The 22,285-nt window shown below is 39.7% G+C and overlaps 2 protein-coding genes across 2 annotated transcripts; one reads left to right on the plus strand and one right to left on the minus strand.

The window, feature by feature from the left end:
• Positions 1-251: 251 nt before the first annotated feature.
• Positions 252-13,941, minus strand: abcg5 (ATP-binding cassette, sub-family G (WHITE), member 5). Its single transcript, XM_084948050.1, has 14 exons — positions 13,674-13,941; positions 13,339-13,460; positions 13,060-13,196; positions 10,732-10,830; positions 9,707-9,839; positions 8,338-8,477; positions 5,897-6,026; positions 5,550-5,763; positions 5,125-5,330; positions 1,457-1,595; positions 1,255-1,328; positions 1,010-1,121; positions 775-887; positions 252-436 (listed from the first exon to the last, which is right to left on the minus strand). Exons 1-14 carry the CDS (start codon positions 13,838-13,840, stop codon positions 252-254), a joined length of 1,971 nt encoding a protein of 656 aa, XP_084804176.1. The 5' UTR covers positions 13,841-13,941.
• Positions 13,942-14,091: 150 nt separating this feature from the next.
• abcg8 (ATP-binding cassette, sub-family G (WHITE), member 8) lies at positions 14,092-22,234 on the plus strand. The gene is made up of 13 exons (XM_084948749.1): positions 14,092-14,366; positions 16,252-16,353; positions 16,465-16,612; positions 16,857-17,095; positions 17,354-17,486; positions 17,985-18,254; positions 18,534-18,687; positions 18,995-19,099; positions 19,179-19,378; positions 20,273-20,349; positions 20,498-20,765; positions 20,872-20,999; positions 21,235-22,234. Exons 1-13 carry the CDS (start codon positions 14,322-14,324, stop codon positions 21,370-21,372), a joined length of 2,007 nt encoding a protein of 668 aa, XP_084804875.1. The 5' UTR covers positions 14,092-14,321; the 3' UTR covers positions 21,373-22,234.
• The last annotated feature ends 51 nt before the right edge of the window (positions 22,235-22,285 follow it).

Below are 22,285 nucleotides of genomic sequence, written 5' to 3' on the forward strand. Positions count from 1 at the left end.
AATTTGTTGTTGGTGGTGTAATTTATTTTCCTAGCACACTTTGGGCTGCTACCAGGTGGCCATCATTTAAACAGTCTGTTGAGTATTGCTGAAAATGTCCATCCCTTTATTATCAAGAAAGCAAAAAGGGTACGGTGTACCTAATACAGTGGTGGGTGTAGGTCCTCTCTGAATAGTGAATTTCATAACATAAATGCTTTATAAGCTTAACTTAAAAAGGAGATTTTACCCACAAAGCCGTGTTTGTGGGCTTAGTGACGCACAACCTTGTCCCTGATCTTAAAGCTAATTATGCCCAGCAGCAGCAGAGCAGGCAGGAAAGCGTAGAGGAGAACAAAGTCTAGTGTGTATCGGGACAATGCGCCAGGATAACCCTCCTCAATGATCTGATTGCCATGGGTGACCACACAAGCTCCCGGCAAAGATGTGGAATTATCTATAATCACAAAAACACAAAAAAGTGTTAAGATATTTCATCTTCTGAAAGTGCCTTTTAGTCTAAATGACTGTAAGTGCTGCTGAGTGACTTTGACCACTGATCCTGAACCCATCCTTTATAAATCAGTCTTAAAAGGACCAATAGCAGAAAGATCAAATGTAAGACAGATAATTGAAATCATTTATTTCTATTGATCTTTCCTGCTTTATTCTCTACACTACTCGCAGAATCACTGATGATATTGGCCAATGCCAGTGTTCTTAGTAATACAATGTAAATTAACAAAATAGCATTCCCTCTAGAATAGGATGATCCCATGTTAAAAATGAACTTACTGCATGTGAACTGGAGACCATGAAACTCCGTGACTATGAGCAGCTCACAGCTGTACTTCTGGAAAGTCAGGTAACTGAGCCACTGAAAGACCTGTGGCATCTGCTGGGTGCCCCTGTTGCAAAGAAGAGGAGAGGAAAGTGAGCATATGTCCTGAGAGTTAGCATTATACCCTCATTTTCAATAAATTCTAAATCAGTTTTCTAATCATAAAGTTAAGCATATTTGGGATTTTACCTTAGAAAGCCAGATCCCACCACTATCCCTGCAATATTGAGTAGAGCCACTCCAGTGTTGACCATGTTAGGGTCTTGGACCACACCTAGTAGCACCACAGTCAGCAACTCACCTGATGAGAGTGGAAAAAAAACAAACAAACTTATGAATATGTGCAGCTAAAAGATAATGAAAGTGGAAACGTGGCTATTAAATGCATTTAACCCATTTGTGCCCCCCAAAATTGCACTTTACCCTTGGCTCACCTATAACATGCGGCACCAGAACTACAGCAGTGAAACACAGGAAGCGCAAACCTTCCGGATACATCCCCACTGTCCTGAGAGCAAAGCAAGGCAGAGACAAACACACAGGAGAGACATTGATGACTATGAAACCAAAATCCTTGAGTGGATAAATGTGCTTCTTCCACCACCAACACAAAAACACATCAAGTTTATGACCAACCAGTAAAGGAAGGAGGTGAAGATGAAGACACTCAGGATGCTGAGGGGCAGGATGTGGAAGATGTAGGCCAAGAACATTTGCCATTTAGTGTAGAGTCCATCCTGACTCTCCTGATCACCGATGGCTCGCAATGCTGGGACTGTGAGTATAAAAACAGAAAGGGTGCAAAAAAAGATAAAAGTGACTTCTGGTCCACTCCATATAAAATCAACCAAATCTGAAAAAAACAAACCCTGACCCTATTCCTTTATTTTTTAAAGAATAACTTTATTATATTTAATAGATATAAATAAGATAAATGAATACTGTCAAATATTGATGCCTGCCAATTATTCAAGGAATATGATAATGCTGAGCGATTGTGCACATGCACATGTATGTATAAAAGGCTTAATGTTGTTTTGCTTGCAGTTTTTAAATCTGCATTAAACTTGGAAAAATATGATGATTTCAAGAGTGCAAAACCCAGAAAAATTTCTTAAGTGGAGTTTTACCTTTTTCATATTTCATTCACTTCCAGTACTTTAAAATCTGCATATTATAATAAACAGTTCATTCTGTTCTATTGTCTCATAACGGAAAGCATGCATATGAAAACAAAATGTATCAAAAGGGCTTTCCTTTAATTTCCCCCGTAACAGGATGATGGCGATTATGGAGTTTTGCGATCGCTCCATATTTCAGGTGTTCTTGGTTTTATGCCAAGAATTTACCAAGACAACTTGATGGGCCTGTTTCTTTAAAAAAAAAAAAAAGCTTTTCATTGAATCCTATCAGTTGTTATCTCTGAGACTGAAGGTCACAATGATATCCCCAAGCACAATCTCTGATTGTTTGGGTGTTTACAGAGGCTGACTTCAGCTCAGCCCAATCGTTTATCACATCTATTCTCCTCAGTGTCTGTGAGGGCTGGAGACCGGAAGCTAAGATTTTAGACTATGTTGATACAGTCATAGGAAAGAGAAAGTATACTCTCTTTCAGTTCTAAGGTTTTATATATCAAGACATAATAAAAATCATCTGGTCCTAAAATACAAGCGCAGATTAAAAACAACAGATGACATATTGCACCATGTTATTATTAATTAAACCAAAATGCAGAAGCAGTACATGAAAAACTAAGTACATCTTTACTACTGCCAAAGGAATTAAGGAGGTAAGTAGCAGGTAGGTGCTGATAATCAAATGCACAAAGTTAATTAAACATCAGCATGTCCAATCATCCCTATCTATGCCAAACAATAAAGATGTTAGATAGAATCTTTAAGAAGTAATTATTATAGGCTTGTAAAGACATCATTCTACAGTGAGAAAGAGTTCAAAACAGTTGGCAGCCTTCCCAGGAGTGGACGTTGGAGCAAATTTACTTTCTATGCTCATGGAAACTGCAAAAAAACCCACAGCTGCAATTCAGACTCTACTGAGCCCGGTTAACATAAAATAGTTAAAAGTTTACATTCAAGACAGCACACACACACACACAAAGAAAAGTAGACTGATCAAGCATGGCTTGTTTAAAAAGGGTTTCCAGGGGAAAATATCTTCTCTCTACATGGCAGCACAGTGTACTGTAGGTTTTAAAGTTGCAGCTGAAGACACCACGAGACATCTGGAACAATGTCCTTTGTGGAGATGTTTGGCTGTTTGGCACAGTGTCACATTCTGAGAAATCCAAACACAACATATCCACACAAACACCCATTAACTGTCAGCTGTGGGAGTGGAGGGCATTTGATTTGGTTTGAGTCAGACTGACAGTCTTACAGCTACAGCTTGGCTAACAGGATAACAGGACAATGATCCCAAAGCTCAGCAGCAAATCTCCAACAGAATGGCTCTCTAGAGACAAATGCCTGCAAACCTCAATGAACTGAAGCAATGCTGTAAAGAAGAGTGTTCAAAAATCTTTCCATGTGAGAGACTGATGTAGTAAGACTGCTAAAGGTGGTTTTACAAGCTACTGAATCATGGTGTACTCAATTTTTCACAAAGTGCTTCTGCTTTCTGGCCTATATGATGACACTGTGTGATAGGTCAAGTGTTGTTTTTCATCTGAGGTTTATCTCTACCCGTCAGATCTGGCAAGAACTGTAACATTTTTTTATGTTTTGATAAAGCCTTGTAAATGACAAAGGGTGTGACCGACAGTAAGGAAATACAGCCAAGATGATTCATTCATCCATTCCTATCACTGAAACACACATTCCAATAGAGCCTTTTTGGAAATAGTTGTATTTTATTTTGTCTATTGATTGTTGTCCTTTTCTTAACCTTACTTTTTCACTCATTAAATAAGTCTCCCAGATATTGAACAAAGCCACTAACTACCAAATTATTTGTTAAACCACAAATAAAAATCATAAATCTCTCTGACATTAAAAATAAAGTGGGTTAAAGGGCGGTCACAAGTCCTCTATGAAAGACACTGTTGTGGTTGTAGTTTATAAAATGCTGACAGGAGACTTAGTGCAGATTTCTCTCCCCCTGTATTTGATGTTATCTTAAGTCAAAGCACGCATTATAAAAAACCCCATAAAACTGTTAATCATGGAAATCTATGTGCACACAATATTGTACTGTATTGTATGTTCTCTAGGTTTGTAGGTAAAAGGGCACTCGGGTTCATTGAGCTCTGAACAGATTAAAGGTCATGAACACCCAATGATCATTTCAAATATGTAAACTGAAGGATCTCCTCAGCAACTAAAGTATGACTTCATGCACGGTCTTCTAATAGACATTTTTTCTTTCATGTATTCTTATCTCCAATAGTCTACATACCTTTAACATCCAAGATTAAGCGAGACTTTACACAGTTTTGCCAAAGGTGACAAAAGTAAGTAAGAAATTAAAATGATTTTACAACTGAATCAGGGGGAAGTGGCCTCACACACAGCTGTGATAAACATGCTTCATATCCATTTCTCAGAACTAACAAGTATCCACCTCATGTGGATTAAGCGTTGTTAGAAACATGCACAGAGATGTGCTGTAACGTCACATAGTTTAAGTGAATGTATGGACAACAAAGTCGACATTCATATTTTGTCTTTTGTCTTGTCTAATTGTTCTTTTCAGCATTTTATACAGTTAAGTCCATACATTTTCAAACAGTGATGCATTTTTTGTGATTTTGTTTCGGTACACCACCACAGTGGTCAAACAGTGCAATTCAGTCAAGATGTCATTGAAGTGCAGATATTCAGCTTTAATTTAAGGGTTTGAACAAGAGTATTGCATTAGCTGATTAGGAATTAAAGTCAATTTGAGATATTTTCAGAAGTTCAAAATTAATTGATACCTAATCCCTCTATGTGTGTGTGTGTTTTTTCCATAAGCAGATAAAGGAATCTGGAGTTGATTCCAAGTGTTGAAACTGCTTTTATTAGCTCTTCATTGGATCTGTCTGTCCAAGAGAAGGAAGCCATCATTGTCCTGAAACGAGAGTCAGTACTACCACTGAGCAAAGCTGCTTCTGACTTATGTTTTAATTTAGTCTTTGAATAAGAAAAAATCATGTTTTCAAGTTACTGACTCAAAGTTTTTATCCAGCTTCCTCTTTTTTTTTTAAATAAAACTGTCAGGCAGCATCCTGCTGTTTGGGACGTGCAAATGTAAATGTACTAATTCATCCTGGTGAGCAGATGTTTGGTGTTGGCGGAACTCACAGAGAGCGACGGCATTCAGCATGCCCGTGTATGGTGAAGCACCGATGCTCTGATAGATTATGCCGATGCGGTCCTGCACAGCACCCTTAGTGACGTCGATGTCTAAATGTATGACGAAGAAGGCCACAAACAGACCATAAATCAGGTTCTGGGATAGACGCATCAGAACACCCATCCTGTCTCTGGACAGGTTTCTTACTGTGCGCCTGCACACAGAACACAGAAAGGCAAAATGAATGAGCAAATGTTTTACCTACTGATACCCTACAAAAAAATCATCATGATGCATGGAAGTAATCTGTATATGTTACATGTCTTTTATAAAGCAGCACACTAAGTGAGATTTGTAATTTGTACCTGGAATATTGTGATCATATTTCAGTTTTAAATAGTGATTTATGGGTGGTGTGTACAAGCACACTGACCTGAGGAGAACTTCGAGTTTGGCAGCACCGCTGGGTGACTCTTTGCTCTTAAAGGGTATGGCGGGCTTGTCTGATCTCTGCAAGCTCTGCTCCATTTTTTCCAGCATGCTCTGGTAGATGGTAGACCTCTGATAGGCTGAAGTGATTTCATGCATGCGAGTGAATGTGGCTGCCTCCCTCTCGCTGCTGCGTGTGTCCACTGAGGTGAAGTCAACTGTTTGACACCAAATTGAACTTTTAATGTTCAAGCTATGGAAAAATCATCTTTTTTAAAAAAAAAAAGAAAAAAAAAGACTTATAATAAAAACACAACACCGTGCAGTGTGCTGGGTCATATCATACTGTACCATAGATGTCAAAGGGGTTGCAGTACTCTGGACACTCATATCCACGTTGGCTGAAAAAATCCACCATCTCTTCTGTTTGTCCACAAAATACTAGCTCCCCACGACTCATTATAGCTATCCTGTTGAACACCTTGGAGGTAGACACACACAAAGAAACAATATTATTCCATCAGCATGTCTGTGAAGGTTCTCAGTCATCCAGGTCATCGTAGTCAAAGGAGCTCGCAAAGAAAAGCGTCTGGACTTCTTTAAGTTGCTTGAAGACGTTTCACCTCTCATCCGAGAAGCTTCTTCAGTTCTAAGGTCAAATGGTGGAGAGTCCCAGATTTAAACCCAGTGGGAGTATCCCCCCCCCCCCCCAAAAAAAAGAGGGACAAAAGGATCCCCTGATGATCCTCTAATCATCTGAGCCAAGGTGTGAAAATGGGTGTGGGTCCCAATCAGCCAGGGTTTCGGGTGAGCTCATTGTGAAACCTGGCCCCTGACCTCCACAAGGAAGGTGTCCCACTCAGACCCATAGTCAGTAGCATAAACTCAGCCACTTATAACATTGCAAAACACCTTGCTACCATCCTTGCTCCTCTCGTGGGGAACACCCCACACCACATCAAGAACTTCACCGACTTCACCGACAAGGTTCAGAAACTTACCCTGGATCCAGATGAAACCATGGTGTCCTTTGATGTAGTCTCTCTCTTCACTTGCATACCCACCACAGCGGCCGTGTCAGAAAACGACTACAAGAAGACAGCTCCTTAGAAGACAGGACCAACTTCACACCCGATCAGATCTGCACACTGTTAGACCTCTGCCTTACCACAACATACTTCAAATACAATGAACGCTTCTAAAGACAAAAACATGGCTGTGCCATGGGCTACCCCGTGTCACCTATTGTAGCCAACCTTTACATGGAGGAAGTGGAAGGGAAGGCTCTTGGCTCTTTCAAAGGAAGAGTACCCAGCCACTGGTACAGATATGTAGACGACACCTGGGTCAAAATCAAGACACAAGAAGTGGAATCCTTCACTGCGCACATTAACGCCGTGGATAAAAACATCAAGTTCACCAGGGAAGACACAAAGGACAACTGTTTGCCTTTCCTGGACTGCGCTGTGCACATTGAAGAGAATGGCAACCTCAACATCGAAGTTTACCGGAAGCCCACACACACGGACCAGTACCTCCTCTTTGACTCCCATCACCCTCTGGAACACAAACTTGGAGTGATTAGGACCCTACACCACCGGGCAGAACATGTTCCCTCTAAGCCTGAAGGGAAAAAAGAAGGAACACATGTAAAGGAAGCACTCAAAACATGCGGTTATCCTAAATGGGCGTTCATAAAGTCAGCAAAGAGGCACAGAAAAGAAGATCAGACACCAGCGAGGGAGGATAAGAAAGACAGACGCAACAACATTGTCATCCCCTATGTAGCCGGTGTATCAGAAAAACTCAGGAGAGTTTTCTCCAAGCATTTCAGACCCAGCAACACGCTCAGACAAAAACTGGTTCACCCGAAAGACAAAACTCCAAAACACAGATTTAACAATGTGGTATATGCTGTACAGTGTAGCGAGGAATGCCCAGACCTCTACACTGGAGAGACCAAACAGCCACTTCACAAGCGTATGGCACAACATAGAAGAGCCACCTCCACAGGACAAGACTCAGCAGTCCATCTGCATCTTAAGGATAAAGGACACTCTTTCGAGGATGCCAATGTTCACATTTTGGACAGAGAGGACAGATGGTTTGAAAGAGGAGTGAAGGAAGCCATCTATGTCCACTGTGAGCGACCATCTTTGAACAGAGGCGGTGGTTTACGACACCAACTGTCTGCCATCTGTAATCCAGTTTTGAGATCCCTCCCCAGACGCCTTAATGCCCACTCACATCCTGGGCCATCTGACCTCAGGAAATCGTATGATAAGGTGGGGCCAGGGTTCACAATGAGCTCACCTGAAACTCTGGCTGATTGGGATCCACACCCATTTTCACACCTTGGCTCAGATGATTAGAGGATCATCAGGGGGTCCTTTTGTCCCTCTTTGGGGGGACACTCCCACTAGGTTTAAATCTGGGACTCTCCGCCATTTAACCTTAGAACTGAAGAAGCTTCTCGGATGAGAGGTGAAACATCTTCAAGAAACTTAAAGAAGTCCAGACGCTTTTCTTTGCAAGCTCCTTTGATTCCATCAGCATGCAACTTTTCACAAAACATTCACTATCAAAGGATCAAAGACTCATGTGTACAGTGTAACCAAAATGTTTTCTTAATATGTGTCTAATATATGGAGTGGTGTAATTCTGATAAAATACAAACAAACAAATTCTTTAGCTGTGAGTTAGATAAATGTAGCTGATGTTGGCACATAGGTGTGAGTTTGACTCTACAAGCCATTCATTTTCTTTTTCACCAGTTCTTCTCAAAAACCCACCCTGAAGAGCTCAGAGCGTGGTTGGTGGATAGTTACTATGACGATACGGTCTCTCCTGGCCAGCTCTGCCAACAGCACTACAATCTGATTGGCGGTCATGCTGTCCAGACCAGTGGTCGGCTCATCCAATAGGATCACCCCTGCAACGACAGCATCCCAATGACATCACTGCTGTCACTGCAGGTTTGTCACGCAGTGAAACACTGAGAATAAGTGAAAGGCAGGACAATAACTTTTTCCTTCTAAGTAAAAACTCTCAGATGTACTTTTTATTAAGTGGCACATTGCAGGACTCTCTGTGGGGCCGACTTAACTTGCGGAGATAAGTGAGTTCTCTTTTTTTTTAGTTAATTACTCTAATTAGGACAATTAAAAGATTGGCTCTTCGCATTATGAAAGCAGAGTGGAATTAGCAGATACTTTAATTGTGAGATTAATTCATTTCCTGGTTGATTGGAGAGTCACCGAATGGGAACTCCTCATTACTCTGTGTGTGACTCTCTGTGTGTGTGAGTGTGTTCATGGGCATTTTAATCCTGAATGAGGACTGAGACCCTCCATCCTCCCCAGAGGACTGAAGTCCTGATAAACTACACCTGGGATACACACACACACACACACACACACACACACACACACACACACACACACACACACACACACACACAATGAAGTGGGCTTCTGCTCATTCCCCTTGCGGTGTGATAACCCAGTCCTTTATTACTCTTCTCCATCTCTCCCTCTGTCCCTTTTCTCTGTCTCTTCTTACTCCTGTCTCACTTAGATCCTTTTGTTTTTCTCCAGTGTGGACTTCAAAACTCTTCTGGGGAGAGACAGGTTATGTGGTGAACTTTCCACTGTTCTCATGCGTCTGATCCTTCTGCCTCCCTCTGCTGCATTCTCCCACAGTCGTGGGAAAAAAGAAAGTTTTCACGGGACTATATGCAGTCCTGTTTTGGCAGTTTGCTAGTCTGACAAACAAGCAGGAGCAAATCTACAACAGAATGACTGAAAAAGAAAATAATCAAGGTGGTGCAATAGCCCAGTCAAAGTTCAGACACAACCTCATTGAAACTTTCTTTTTCACGACTCCACCAAAGACATATTTTGAAACATTTTATGAAAGCATGTTATATATAATCCTTTTCTTTTATCTGCCAAAGTCTTTGAAAATCACTTCTAATCCCTCTTATTATCTATTTTACATCTATTAAAAGTGAAGATTTGAGTGATTAATGACTTTTACTCTGCATCACCTCATTATTTTGATTTAAACCGACAACAAATGTTTGCTTTGGAGGAAACAGGTTGGTCACAGATGAACTTGTGTAAATCTCCTCAGGTGTATCTGAGGTGCACTGGTACTCACTTGGGTCCTGAAGTAACTGACTGGCAATGGAGACCCTTCGGCGCTCACCTCCGGAAATCCCAGGGAAAACCTGACCTCCAATAACACTGTGGGCCACGTGACTAAGGCTCAGCTCAGCCATCACTGCTGACACCTACATGGGAGCCAGAGGTCAAGGTTCAGGCGAGACAAGAGTTACAACTATTAGCAAATCTACTAAAAAAGGGCCTGCAGGAGATATCATACATTGATCAGCTAAAACGTTGGAATAAAATCCCCTCATTATTATGAAAAGATTTGCTGTGAACTCTTCAGATAATCACCCTGCTCATGGGAACAATACTCAGAAATTTGCTCAGGGGTTTGAGTCTGACCCCAGCAACAATCTACACAGTCTAAAAAAATAATGTTCAAAAGAACAAGAAAGAAAAAACTAGAAGTAACCAGCACCAGAAAAAAACTCATCTTGTTTCCACTTTAAACTTACAGGATCCAAAGGACCCACTGCTGGTGCCAAGCACCACATGAGCTTCATTAGACCCTGATGAGTTTGATAGCTCCACAAGATTAGGAGAAGCAATATTTTCCTGTTTTTACAGTTTGGAAATATTTCAGAGTGAGGGACTCAAACAAAATATTAGGCTGAGAACAACTGACCTGCCGTTCTTAAATGTCAGGTCAGGTACTCTTTTTAAAAAAAATGGGCATTTACAGCATTTATGTGCTGTAAGCAAAGAGATCTGTAACAAATTGTAACACATTCTCAGTCATCTTGATGCTGCACATGACTCTCTGTGAAGCAATAACTCAGCCATACTTAACTAACCTAAAATATAAAACAACACAGCAATGCACCTTCTAAGATTAAGCTGATCATCCAAATAAGCACTGAAACTGTTTGTGTGCTGACATCTTAGTGGATACTGATATCCATCAGCCTGTAATTTATTTATTTTTTTATTTTTTGGGATATGTTCTGTAGCAGGCAGAGATGCCAGGTTTAAGAAAATAATGAAAGAAATGCCCAGACGCAGCTCTAAAGTCACCTTTTTCTTGATAGCTTCAGCCGAGCGTTTCCGCAGGGCCAGCTGAGCTGTGTAGGTCAGAGTCTCCTCCACTGTCAGATAACTCAGCAAGTTATCGCTCTGGAAAAGAATGGCAGAAAGAGAAAACAGGGCATTAACAGAAAAGAAACTAGACACAAAAAAACCCCCACTGTAAATTGTGATTTGGTAGCCTTAAAACTAGAAACTACCACCTCTATTCCTCAAGGAGATGGATTAAGAAAACATTTCAGTATTTCTCTTGAGTGGTCATCAGTAAACAAATGGAAGTATATGTTTGGACTGGATACTTTTATGTCACACTCTCTCCATCTATAGCATCTTTGTAGCACATCCTCGTACAGTGAGCATATATCCTCACAAACGTCTATGTTCATATATGCCAGTGCGACCCATCTGTAATATACCTTTGCCTCAGATGTGTGCACACACACAGGCACAGGCGCATGACTTAAACCAGCTGAACCTGCTGCCTGCTTCAATTAACACATGGCGCCTCCCAATCCCACTTCTCCTTATTCTCTCATCTGAATGACTTTAATATGAGGAGCTCATATCACCTCCTCATCTACAGCTTAGCAGCGGAAGTTAATGACGAGGCTTAGAGAGCAGAAGGGGGAGCTATCAGCTAGAGGGGAGAGATGATTTGAAAAGAAGCAAGGCTGGTTTTAAACCAGTGTTTTTAATTCAGGCTTTGGATACACTTGAGCACCTCTCATTGCGAGATTACATATATGAGGAGGCTATCAGGGGTCTTAAGTTAATTTCATATGGAGGCCAGGGCAGCTTTTCAGGAGTTACTGCAGAATGTTCATTGAGTTTGTGGCGGTTTGTACAACCACAGGCAAAACTAAATACATACAGGCTATGTGCTTGAGGCCAGCTGCATTTGAAACTGTAGTGGAAAGTTTAATGAGTGTTTGTGTGAACTACAGGAAAGTGAAATGTGCATGAACTTATTTGCTAATTACTTTAAACTCTGTTCAGTCTCCTATTAATCATTTGTCTAACAGGTCCACTGCTGGGTTTCAACTTCTGTTAAGTGACAATTGTGACAATTATGAATTGGGAATAATTTTTCCTTTATTAGAAGTCATGTAATTTCAACTGCTTTGACTTTTTGTTAGTTATCCATCTGATTGTTAGCAGGATTGCTCAAAATTTAAAAGATGGGATTGGGCCCATCTTTTAAATTTCATTTGGGTTTCAATCCATGAATTCTTTACCATTGTGAAGGTATGTCTTACTACTATGCACACACTGACACTCTAATGGATGCACTGGAGTCAGTTTGGGGTTCAGTATCTGTAATGTTTGGTGAATGCCTGTGGACCCTCTTTTGACTTGTGTAGATGTAGCTGGAAATTATTGTATTTATTTTTTTGTGAAAAAAAAAAATGTTTAGAGGCTTTTTGGACGTTACTAAGGATTCAGTTTGTCAAACTGATATTTTATTTTAGCCTTACCCTTTGATTAATGCCATCCACTCGTGTGAAGCGGTCACTAGCTAGCATGCACATCTGAGGGTGTGCGAGAGTATGCAACTTAATAAATGTAATAATAATTAATAATAAACTTGAACAGTAATAGAGGAAGTTTTTTGTTGAACCGTTGATCATTCAGGTGTGCAGTGATTTTAAACCAGGGTTCAGTATTTACACAATGACACTTTGGCCAAATATTGAACGTGAGGCTCCGGTGATCGAACCACTCGAACTCCTGACCCCCAAAAAACTGATGTTGTGAAAGGATTAGAATCCGAAATTTGAACAAAGTATGGAGGTCATGCAGTCTTAGACCACTTTTCTTTTGTTTCTGTGTATATTATTACCATTTAAATGTGCTTTTTATGCAGCTGTTTAAAATTACACAGTAAATTGTTTATAAATGTACATGTTTTTTGTAATAAAGCAAAAGAAAAGCGTATGACGAGTTTAAAAATGTCAAAATTGATATGGTAGTTAAGGATATTAAGCAACCCAAGGCTTTTATTAACTTAAACAGAGAAACAATTTTCTTATAAGTGTAAATAAAAGTCTGTTAATTTAACTTAAACACAATTGTTGTGTTATTTTAACATTTATTGTACATATGTAATACCTATATGTAACCTAATAGTTATTAACACATAATATTTTATATGTTTATAATATTAACACATATAACACTATGTAATATTAACATTAATATTACTTTTAATTATTTATGAATGCTTATTATATCAATATTGTATCAATAGAAATGCAATACTGGGATAATAAGTAAAAGCTATGAGTTAAATCTTGATGTGTGGACGTTTCTTTGTCTTACCTGCAGCACATAGGAGAAGCAGTCCTGATACTGCTCTTGCTTCAGTTTTCTACCATTAACGAAGACTTCTCCCAGCAGCGTGCCCTGGTTCCCAATCCGCCCTGAGATGGCATCCAGCAATGTGGTTTTTCCTGAGCCTTTATAATGAAAAGTGCAGATAAAGACACATATGTATAAAACACTCATGATTTAACTGATTTTTAACGCTTCCTGATAAAAAATGTTGTATTTCTTTTTCACTTTAAACATTTGGCTCTTGGATTGAACTGAACCTCGAACCTGAGTTGCCCAGTATGCCCATGATCTGCCCACTGTCAACATGAAAGGAGACATCATTCAGGATCTGACGAGTCCATCGTTTCCTGTAGGAGGGTAAGTCCCACCACGGACCCACACGTTCACTGTGAAACACATGTATATATGCACACATGCTTAAGGACAAGGACAGTATTTTATTTTTTTCAACACGATGTCTATCTCGGCTGTGGGAAAAATCAGCTCTTTATGAACAATCAGATAATCAGACAATCACAGTCAAGTAATAATGAGTAAATTAAGTTAAATTCTCTGAGTCTGTTTTTGAGTTACTTGTGTTGGTTGTCAGCAGCACTTACCTGACTGTGTAGGAGATCTTTCTGACACTTAGAGAACAGGTGGGCTCTGATTGCTCCTCTCTGCTGTCTCTCCACACATCTTTCTTCACCTCCGCCACAAACCTGAAGGACTCTTTTACTTTCCCGTTCTGTGGCTCCTCCATCTGCATTGAATAAAATCTGTTCATGTCTCCTCCAGGTCTGTGTCAAATCTGTTTCACATCAGATTGTTCATATTGTTTCAGTCCCAGACTTTGTCTTCTGCGCCTGTTGCCTGCACACAGCAGAAATGCGAGATCAGTAGTGACTCTCTGGAAGTGTGAGCGCAGCAAATGTCATGTTATCTCAGAGAACTTTGATCAAAGGTTGTATAATGAAGACAAAAAGCACACATGCTAAGTCAGTTCACAGCCCGTCAGTCTGGACTCAGTCCTCGTATTGTCGGCTGCGTCCCAAAAAAGCTGTGACTGACAGGATAAAGCAGAGGGCGAACTGACATGACATGAACTCGGCTGCTTCAAGAAGAAAGAATTGTGAACTAGAAGGGGGAAGATCTTCAGGAGGACGTGAACAACTGGAGACACAAAGCAGCAGACAGAGAGGAAAATAAAGACCCTAACAGAAGAGGAAAAGAGGAGTATTGACCTCTCTAACCTGCAAATTTTAACCATGGACAATGGCAGTGACCTTATACACACAAACGACTACTCACAGGTTTGTCAGGTCAAAATATGCAAATCTTAGCTCTCCTAAAGAAAATGACCAATCCAGGTCTTAACTTTGTGCTGTTTTACTTTATTTATAGCCCTACCAATCATTAAAATCCTCTCTTTGACTGAGTATAACATGGGATTTTATTAACTAATCTGAAGTAACCTAAATCAATTTATGATCACTAGTGTGCTCAACCAGTACTAGAAACTTTACTTTATGTGGGTTTTTTGTTTTTTCTTAAAAAAAACCAACTTATTTATAATCTTGAAGAAAAGAATTCGATTGATTTCCTAATATATCATTTTAACATTTTGCTGAAAAACTGGAATTTTTCCCTGAATGCGCTTAAGTGCAAATTAATTTAGAAAAAAAACTGTAATTTCAAATACGAAATGTTGAATTGGATAATTGGTTGGAAAAATACATGGATGGATAGATGGTTTAGCAAGCTCTGTTTTTCTCCTATGTCAGTTTCTGCATCTGGCATGTTCTGGTTGCAACAGCAGGATCAGCAGTGACAACATTTCCAAACTCTATGATGCATTTTGTCGAGATAAATATCCTTAAAAATGCGACCAGAATGCTCTGAAATCTGGATGTTTATGCAATGAGAACCCAAATGAACCATTTAACGTTATTTGTAAAATTAAACTATTTAACTCATTAAGTCCAGAGTAGACTGCTTCAGTACATGAAGTCTGGTAGGCACTAAGGTCACGATCACACCTGGTACCTTTTGCCTTTCCTGGTGTCATTACACTGGCTTCCTGTTCAGTTATTATTGCTTAGCTATAACATGTCCACTGCTGGGTTTCGTTTACTCAAGCATAAAAAAATGTTTTCTATCAAATGGCCAGAAATGCATAAACTTCTGTTAAGTAACGCAACGCAGACTCACTGCTTAAATATGCTAACCCCAGCAAACCCAAGTTGTTTGCTTGCCAGCAGCTTTTACCAGTTTCAGACCAAGCTTTCCCAGTTACAGCACTGAAATCCAGGTCCTTTTTCCATCCAGTGTTCAAATCAGGATTTGTAACATATTTTTGTCTCATTGTAATTTTCAGATCGTGCCCGGTTAAGTGTCTCATTAATTAATACATTCAGTAAAATATCGAATTATTTTTCACTCATTTGTTTAATGGCTTAATTTGGTTGTAAATGTATTAATTGCGTTCTTTGTTTTATTACGTTCACGACTCACATTTTCACATCTATCTGATGTCCGACTGCGTTTTGCTATACAATGAAAAAAAAATCAGTAAAAAAAAACAAATATGTATTTGTTCTTTTCAGCCAGTACATTATTATTTTATAGAAGCTTCCATGAGTGATAAATGATCAAATTTGATGTGTGGCTAAAAAAGTCGTTAATTTTAAAACAGAACTGTATGTTATAATCTACAGCATGTAAACTAGATTAAGTGGCAGCATGCTGTTAATCTCAATTTGAACATTTGTATTTTTTTTCTTCTGCAACTGAACTATTGGGTTTATTTTAAATTGGACTCTGGTCACACAGGCAGATATTTGCACATACAGTACAAACAGACACGCAGGTAGACAATCAAAAACAAAAGTTAATGTGTGTAACAATTTTTTTCCATAAAAGACTAAATGACAAAAGACAAAATCACATTTTCTAATCACATCCAACTAATGTGTGGCCACAGGTTTATTATCTACTGTACTGTTTGTTGTTACTAACTAAACCCAATTTTGTGGTGTAAAATCAGCAAATCTGTAATTCTGATTTGAAACTTTGAAATAAGAACATCTTGTTTCTCATAGTTTTTAAGGTATATATAGGTCAATATATATAAAAACATTTAGTACATGTATCCTGGTCTGTATGAAACTTATTGACTTGCTTGCTTCGCATTAACAGCATCAAGACAGAGAGTTATTCTCATCTGAGGAGGACAGCAGTCTCTACTTCACCTACAGCGGAGGCTGCAATGTGCTGGAGGTCAAAAACCTTTGCTATGAGGTAACTATAGGTCGCCTGCTCTTATCTTACATGAGTTTTCTCAACCTCCTGACTGGTTCATGTGTATACATGCTGCAGGTGTATATCGTGTACATGTGTTTATGTTCACAGGTGGATACAGCAGCTCAGATCCCGTGGTACGAGAGGCTGTCAGAGTTCAAAATGCCGTGGGAAATTAAAGGAAATAAGCAGACAGCCATCAACAAGCTGAGCCTCACTGTCCACAGCGGACAGATGCTGGCCCTTATTGGCAGCTCAGGTGACGCACAAAGATTTGAAGTATTGCTTTATTAAATAAAGTAATAGATATGCTTTGTTCCACCAGAACAGTAAAGAAAAAACTGCATTTTCTTGAAGAATAAATGTGTGTTAAGTAAAAATAAGTAGAAAATCTGCTAATTTGGAAGACTCATAGATGCATTCCTCCTGTTCTATATTGCTTATGGTTTGTTTTTTTGAACATAAGCAAAGATGAGAATGTCTTGAATTCAATATGTTTTCAGGTTGTGGTAAAACGTCTCTGCTGGACATAATAACTTGTCGGGATGAAGGAGGCATCATGAAGTCCGGTGAGATTCTAATTAATGGGAAGCACAACACGCCCCAGCTCGTCAAGAAAAGCATCGCTCACGTCCGCCAAGACGATCGGCTTCTTCCTCACCTCACCGTCCGAGAGACTCTCTCCTTTGTTGCCAAACTGAGGTTGCCCACTCACTTCACACAGGCTCAAAGGGACCAGAGGGTAAGATTAAGACTGGTCAATAAATGGGACTCAAACTATTTCCATAACAGTATTTGCATAATTGTTTGGATTGGGAGGTTCTTGTTTATCCATTTTATAATAGAGCTGTTGTCAGCATGTTTATCACATTCTCGTTAAGGCATGCCCTTTTAAACTCTTCAGAGTTTTTGTTGAACAAACACGTGTTAAATGATAAGAATGCTTGTATGCGTCCAGATAACAATGACTAACAGTGTCTCTGGTTGCTGTCTGTCACAGGTGGATGATGTTATCGCAGAGCTGCGGTTGCGGCAGTGTGCACACACCAGGGTGGGAAACAACTACATCAGGGGGGTTTCTGGTGGAGAGAGGAGGAGAGTCAGCATAGCTGTCCAGCTTCTCTGGAACCCCGGTGAGAGATATTAACACAGAGATTAATTAATGTGGTCCCCTGAACTGTCATTTATGTTGTTAAGACAGGGCAATGACTCAAACTGAAGCTTTTATATATGGCACACTATTTTAATTGTGTCCTCTACAAGCCACTTTGCAACCCACCTCCAGTGCCTCCTTTCCATTTAGCATCTGACTGTAATCAGTGTCATATATGTTGTTTTTATTGCAACTTCTAAAGTTACTATAGATATAACATTTTTAACCCTTGTGTTTATGCGAGTTTTAAATGTTTCCGCTCTAAACAGGGTATTTCACGCCCTTTCTGAACATCTATAAACTACTGGGAAGTGACACGAGTGTAACACTTCTTCCTGTGAATAACAAACACATTTGACTAATTACTGACTTTAACAATCATGATTCCTCTATTATTTTCGAGCTCATACTGTTAAGATCTGTTATATAAAGAACAGGGTTTATCAGAGGTGATAGATTGGTCTATTTCCCCTCTCAGGTATTTTGATCCTGGATGAACCCACATCAGGTTTAGACAGCTTTACAGCTCATAACTTGGTGATCACACTGTCCCGTCTGGCTCGGGGAAATCGTCTGGTCCTGCTTTCAGTCCACCAGCCTCGATCAGATATCTTTCAGCTCTTCGACCTCGTCGTCCTGATGTCTTCAGGTTCAGCTGTTTACTGCGGTGCAGCTCGTGAGATGGTGCCTTACTTCACTGCTCTGGGACACCCCTGCCCACGATACTGCAACCCCTCTGACTACTATGGTTAGTAAGTGTGTCAAAAGAGAATTAAGATGTGCTTCTTACCAAACCCATGCTCACTGGTAACTTAAGGAAAGCTGGGACCCAAAAATTTACCACTAAGTTTCCAAAAGAAGCATTTGTTTTCATCTTAATGATAAATACTACATCTCTTTGTGTTTTTCATTCTTTTAAACCTATTTAAGCCTCATGTTGTTGGTGTCCTGTGTCTTTTATGTTTGTGTGTGTGTGTGTGTGTGTGTGTGTGTGTGTGTGTGTGTGTGTGTGTGTGTGTGTATCCAGTTGATCTGATCAGTATAGACCGGCGCAGTCCAGAGCGAGAAGCCGAGTGTTTGGAGAGGGCCAGAGTTCTGGCTGAGCAGTTCATGGAAAAGGTCCGTGATACTGACGACCACATGTGGAAAGCCGCTGGGACTGATGTAGCGCAAACCGACAGGTGATCATGTTTTTGTGTTAAAGTTTGGCTTTTTTTAAAATTTTATTTTAATTGTTCATTCAATAATGAAACAGTAAGTAGTGATAATGAACCAGCATTTTTCTAATAAAGCATACGATTTTCTGTATTTTTTGTAAGAAATAACACCACAAGATCTCTGCTTACAGCTTTCCAGATATAGGGATTTACTGTTTTTTGTGATTACCTGTTGTAGATGCTTAAAAATCCTTTATGGTCACGCTTAAGCTGTGGACCAAACCTTTAAAACCCAGACTAACCCATCCATTACTCTTTTTCCCACACACAGCAGCCCTCAGCAGCCAAGCAGGAGAAAAGAAGATGAAGTAATAACTATTTCCAGGCATGAAAACAGACTGCCAGGCAAACTACACCAGTTTAACACCCTCATCAAGTACGAGCATGAATGTTTTGGAGCACTCAAATCTATGTAACTGAATATGAACACTGACCTCTCTCCTCTTGTTCATCAGGCGTCACATGTATAATGACTTCAGAGACCTGGTCACCATATTAGTTCACGGCTTCGAGGCCCTCCTCATGTCGCTGCTGGTCGGCTCTCTCTACTACGGGGCAGGAGAAACCCGCCTGTCCATTCAGGACACCGTGTCTCTTCTCTACATGATCGGAGCTCTCACCCCATTTGCTGTGGTGCTGGACGTCATAGCTAAATGTGAGTAATAAAGCAGTTTGAAAGGATAAAGCCAGTAATTAGTGTCACTGGGGTTGTGTTTTGATTTCTCTATGCATTTACTTTAAATTATTTAAGTGTTTTATGTTATAAATGTTCACATGTAATGAGTATCATAAAAAAAATTATCTGTTTAAAATAAAGCAAAAATCACTGAAGGCATTTCAAGTTGTGACCTCTGCATTTGCAGTCATTTGCAGATGTCCTCATTGTACATGCGCAATGACAAAAGGGCTATTCTATTCTATTCTATTCTATTCTATTCTATTCTTTGAATTAATGATGAACACTTTAACAGAGCAGGTAAAGGTAGGATGGTTCAGAATGGAAAGATTATCAGAGTTATCAGACAGATTTGTGTTCTTTAACCCTGAACTTTATGACATCCAGCCACATATACAGTGTAGAGGTGTCTAGCCATAACCATAAAATCTCAAGTTTAATTCAGGTCAAGGTCAGAAGACACCAAAAGATAGAAAAATGATGCCAGGCTCACTTAGAATTAAATACGGTGACTCTAACTGCAGAGAGAAAATAAAAAAAATCTCTGAAACTGCATTTTATCCAGTATCATAAAACAAATACAACATTTATGTAATTTGGGAGAATCTACAACTTGTGTCATTTGATTAAGGTAGCGTGTTGTCACCATATATGCATACATAATGTATTCTCTTTAAATAAATCTCTTGTCCTGTTTATTCTGAAAGAGACATTGTGCTATATATTCATGTCCTAACCTAATACAACTCTTTGACATCTTAGTTTTTAAGAAAAACAAACAAACTGCCTGGCTGAGGCTAAATACAGCTCATGAAGCTGATCCTACTGCATTTATTGTGAACTGAGTGTCGTTAGACTGAATGCTCTCTGCAGGTCACACAGAGAGAGCCATGCTTTACCACGAGCTGCAGGACGGCATGTACTCTGTGACCTCCTACTTCTTTGCCAAGGTAAAGTCCAGTGATAAAACTGAATCTCCAGCAGGGGCCAGTCTTGTTCCATGCTGGAGTCACTGTATGCTGAATAGTACTGCAAGTGTGTTTTATGCATTCTTGACTGTCGTGTATTTTTGAATATATGCTTTTTCTCCATTTTCAGGTTTTGGGGGAGTTACCAGAACACTGTGTGTTCACATTAGTCTATGGTCTGCCCATCTATTGGCTGGCAGGACTTAACAAGGCGCCAGATCGTTTCCTTCTGAACTTCTTGTTAGTGTGGCTGATGGTTTACTGCAGCCGGGCCATGGCTCTGTTTGTAGCTGCTTTGCTTCCCACCCTGCAGACTTCTGCCTTCATGGGCAATTCTTTGTTCACCGTCTTCTACTTGACTGCAGGCTATGTTATCAACCTGGAGAATTTGTGGCTTGGTGAGGAATTATTTGCGTTATAAACCATAAACAACAGGCGACAGCTTCGGAAAGAAAAATGAGCTGGTCAGCATTTAATGTTTGTTCATGTTTTTTGTCTCCACAGTGGCATCGTGGCTCTCTTATGCCTCATTCATGCGCTGGGGTTTTGAGGGCATGCTGCAGGTGCAGTTCAGAGGCAACGAGTATTCTGTCATCATTGCAAACATGTCTATCAATGTTGATGGCATACACGTGAGTTAAACACTATCATTTCAACTAAAGTTATGATTTGTTTACACATTACTGTTAGGTTTGCTATTATCTGTACAGATATCAAATCTTTAAGATTTATAGGACTAAACAAATCAGGCCATAAGAGAGTTATCAGGACTGTTAATGTTTTTAAGGACCTGCTAATTCTTACTTTAATGGACAAATCCATTTGATGAACATTTTTCTCCTCTAATCCTTTCTGTACGTCATTCAGGTGGTGGAGGCCCTGCACATGAACCAGTACCCGCTGTACTCTTGCTACTTGGTCCTACTTGGAGTCTGTCTGGGCTTCATGGTGCTCTATTTCCTGTCCCTAAAATTCATCAAGCAGAAGTCCAGTCAAGACTGGTGAACAAAACTGAGAAAAACCAAACGCCCTCTGACATCATCTGGGTTTTTATTTTGCATACGTGGAAGGGAGGTTCTAGTTCGGCTGGTTTCGATACCAAACTTTCCATTTTATTCCTCTTTAGACATTTAATTCAAATGCTATAAAAGTAAAATACATGCATGATTAAAATGTTTAGATTTTTGTAATTTCAGCATCACAAACTTTACCCGTGTAATGGGAAAAATATTCATAAAATACTATATTTACTCATCTGAAATATTTCAAAATGCTTCCATCGTTTACGGTTTTAATCTGCCAACATAAAAAGATTTACAGAAGAAAAAGTTGAGCGTGGTGATGAAACAGTTTGGAGTTGCAGTGCCGCTGCCTGCTGCTGGATGGCAGCAGAGGACTGTCGTAACATTGATTTGAAAATAATGAACTTTTCTGTCGTTCGCCCTCTTTTTCCCAGGCATGGCAGATGATTAGAGCGCTACTTTAGCAGATATCAATCTGCAGCTTTCGCTTGTTCCATTTTCGATCTTCCTTCTCAGCGTTATCTTTTTTTTGTATATGTAAAGTTATTAAGCATGTTATTAAGACAGAATACTGAGCACTGAAGAAAGATGACCAAGAGAAATTTAGTAGGCCAACTCACACTCGGAAAAAACTTCTTGTGTAGACTGAATGTAAGCTGTGAGTTTTTGCACTGGTGCAAAAGCCTCTTAAATCTTTTTTCTAACGTGGTTTGAGCCCAAATTAGTAAAGTATCGTCTCAAAACGCCTCACTTCTGCGTGTTTATGTTTGGTTTGTGCACTCATCCTCAGCCTTCACATTCACTTACACGATGGAGTTCACTGGATCTCTGCAGCTGCTTGAAAATTAAACTGGTAGTGTGATTTTTCTTTCTTTTTTTGTGTGTATCATCCTTCG

This window comes from Perissodus microlepis, chromosome 13, assembly GCF_051167445.1.
Source record: "Perissodus microlepis isolate ML-2025 ecotype Zambia chromosome 13, ASM5116744v1, whole genome shotgun sequence".
Classification (NCBI taxonomy): domain Eukaryota; kingdom Metazoa; phylum Chordata; class Actinopteri; order Cichliformes; family Cichlidae; genus Perissodus; species Perissodus microlepis.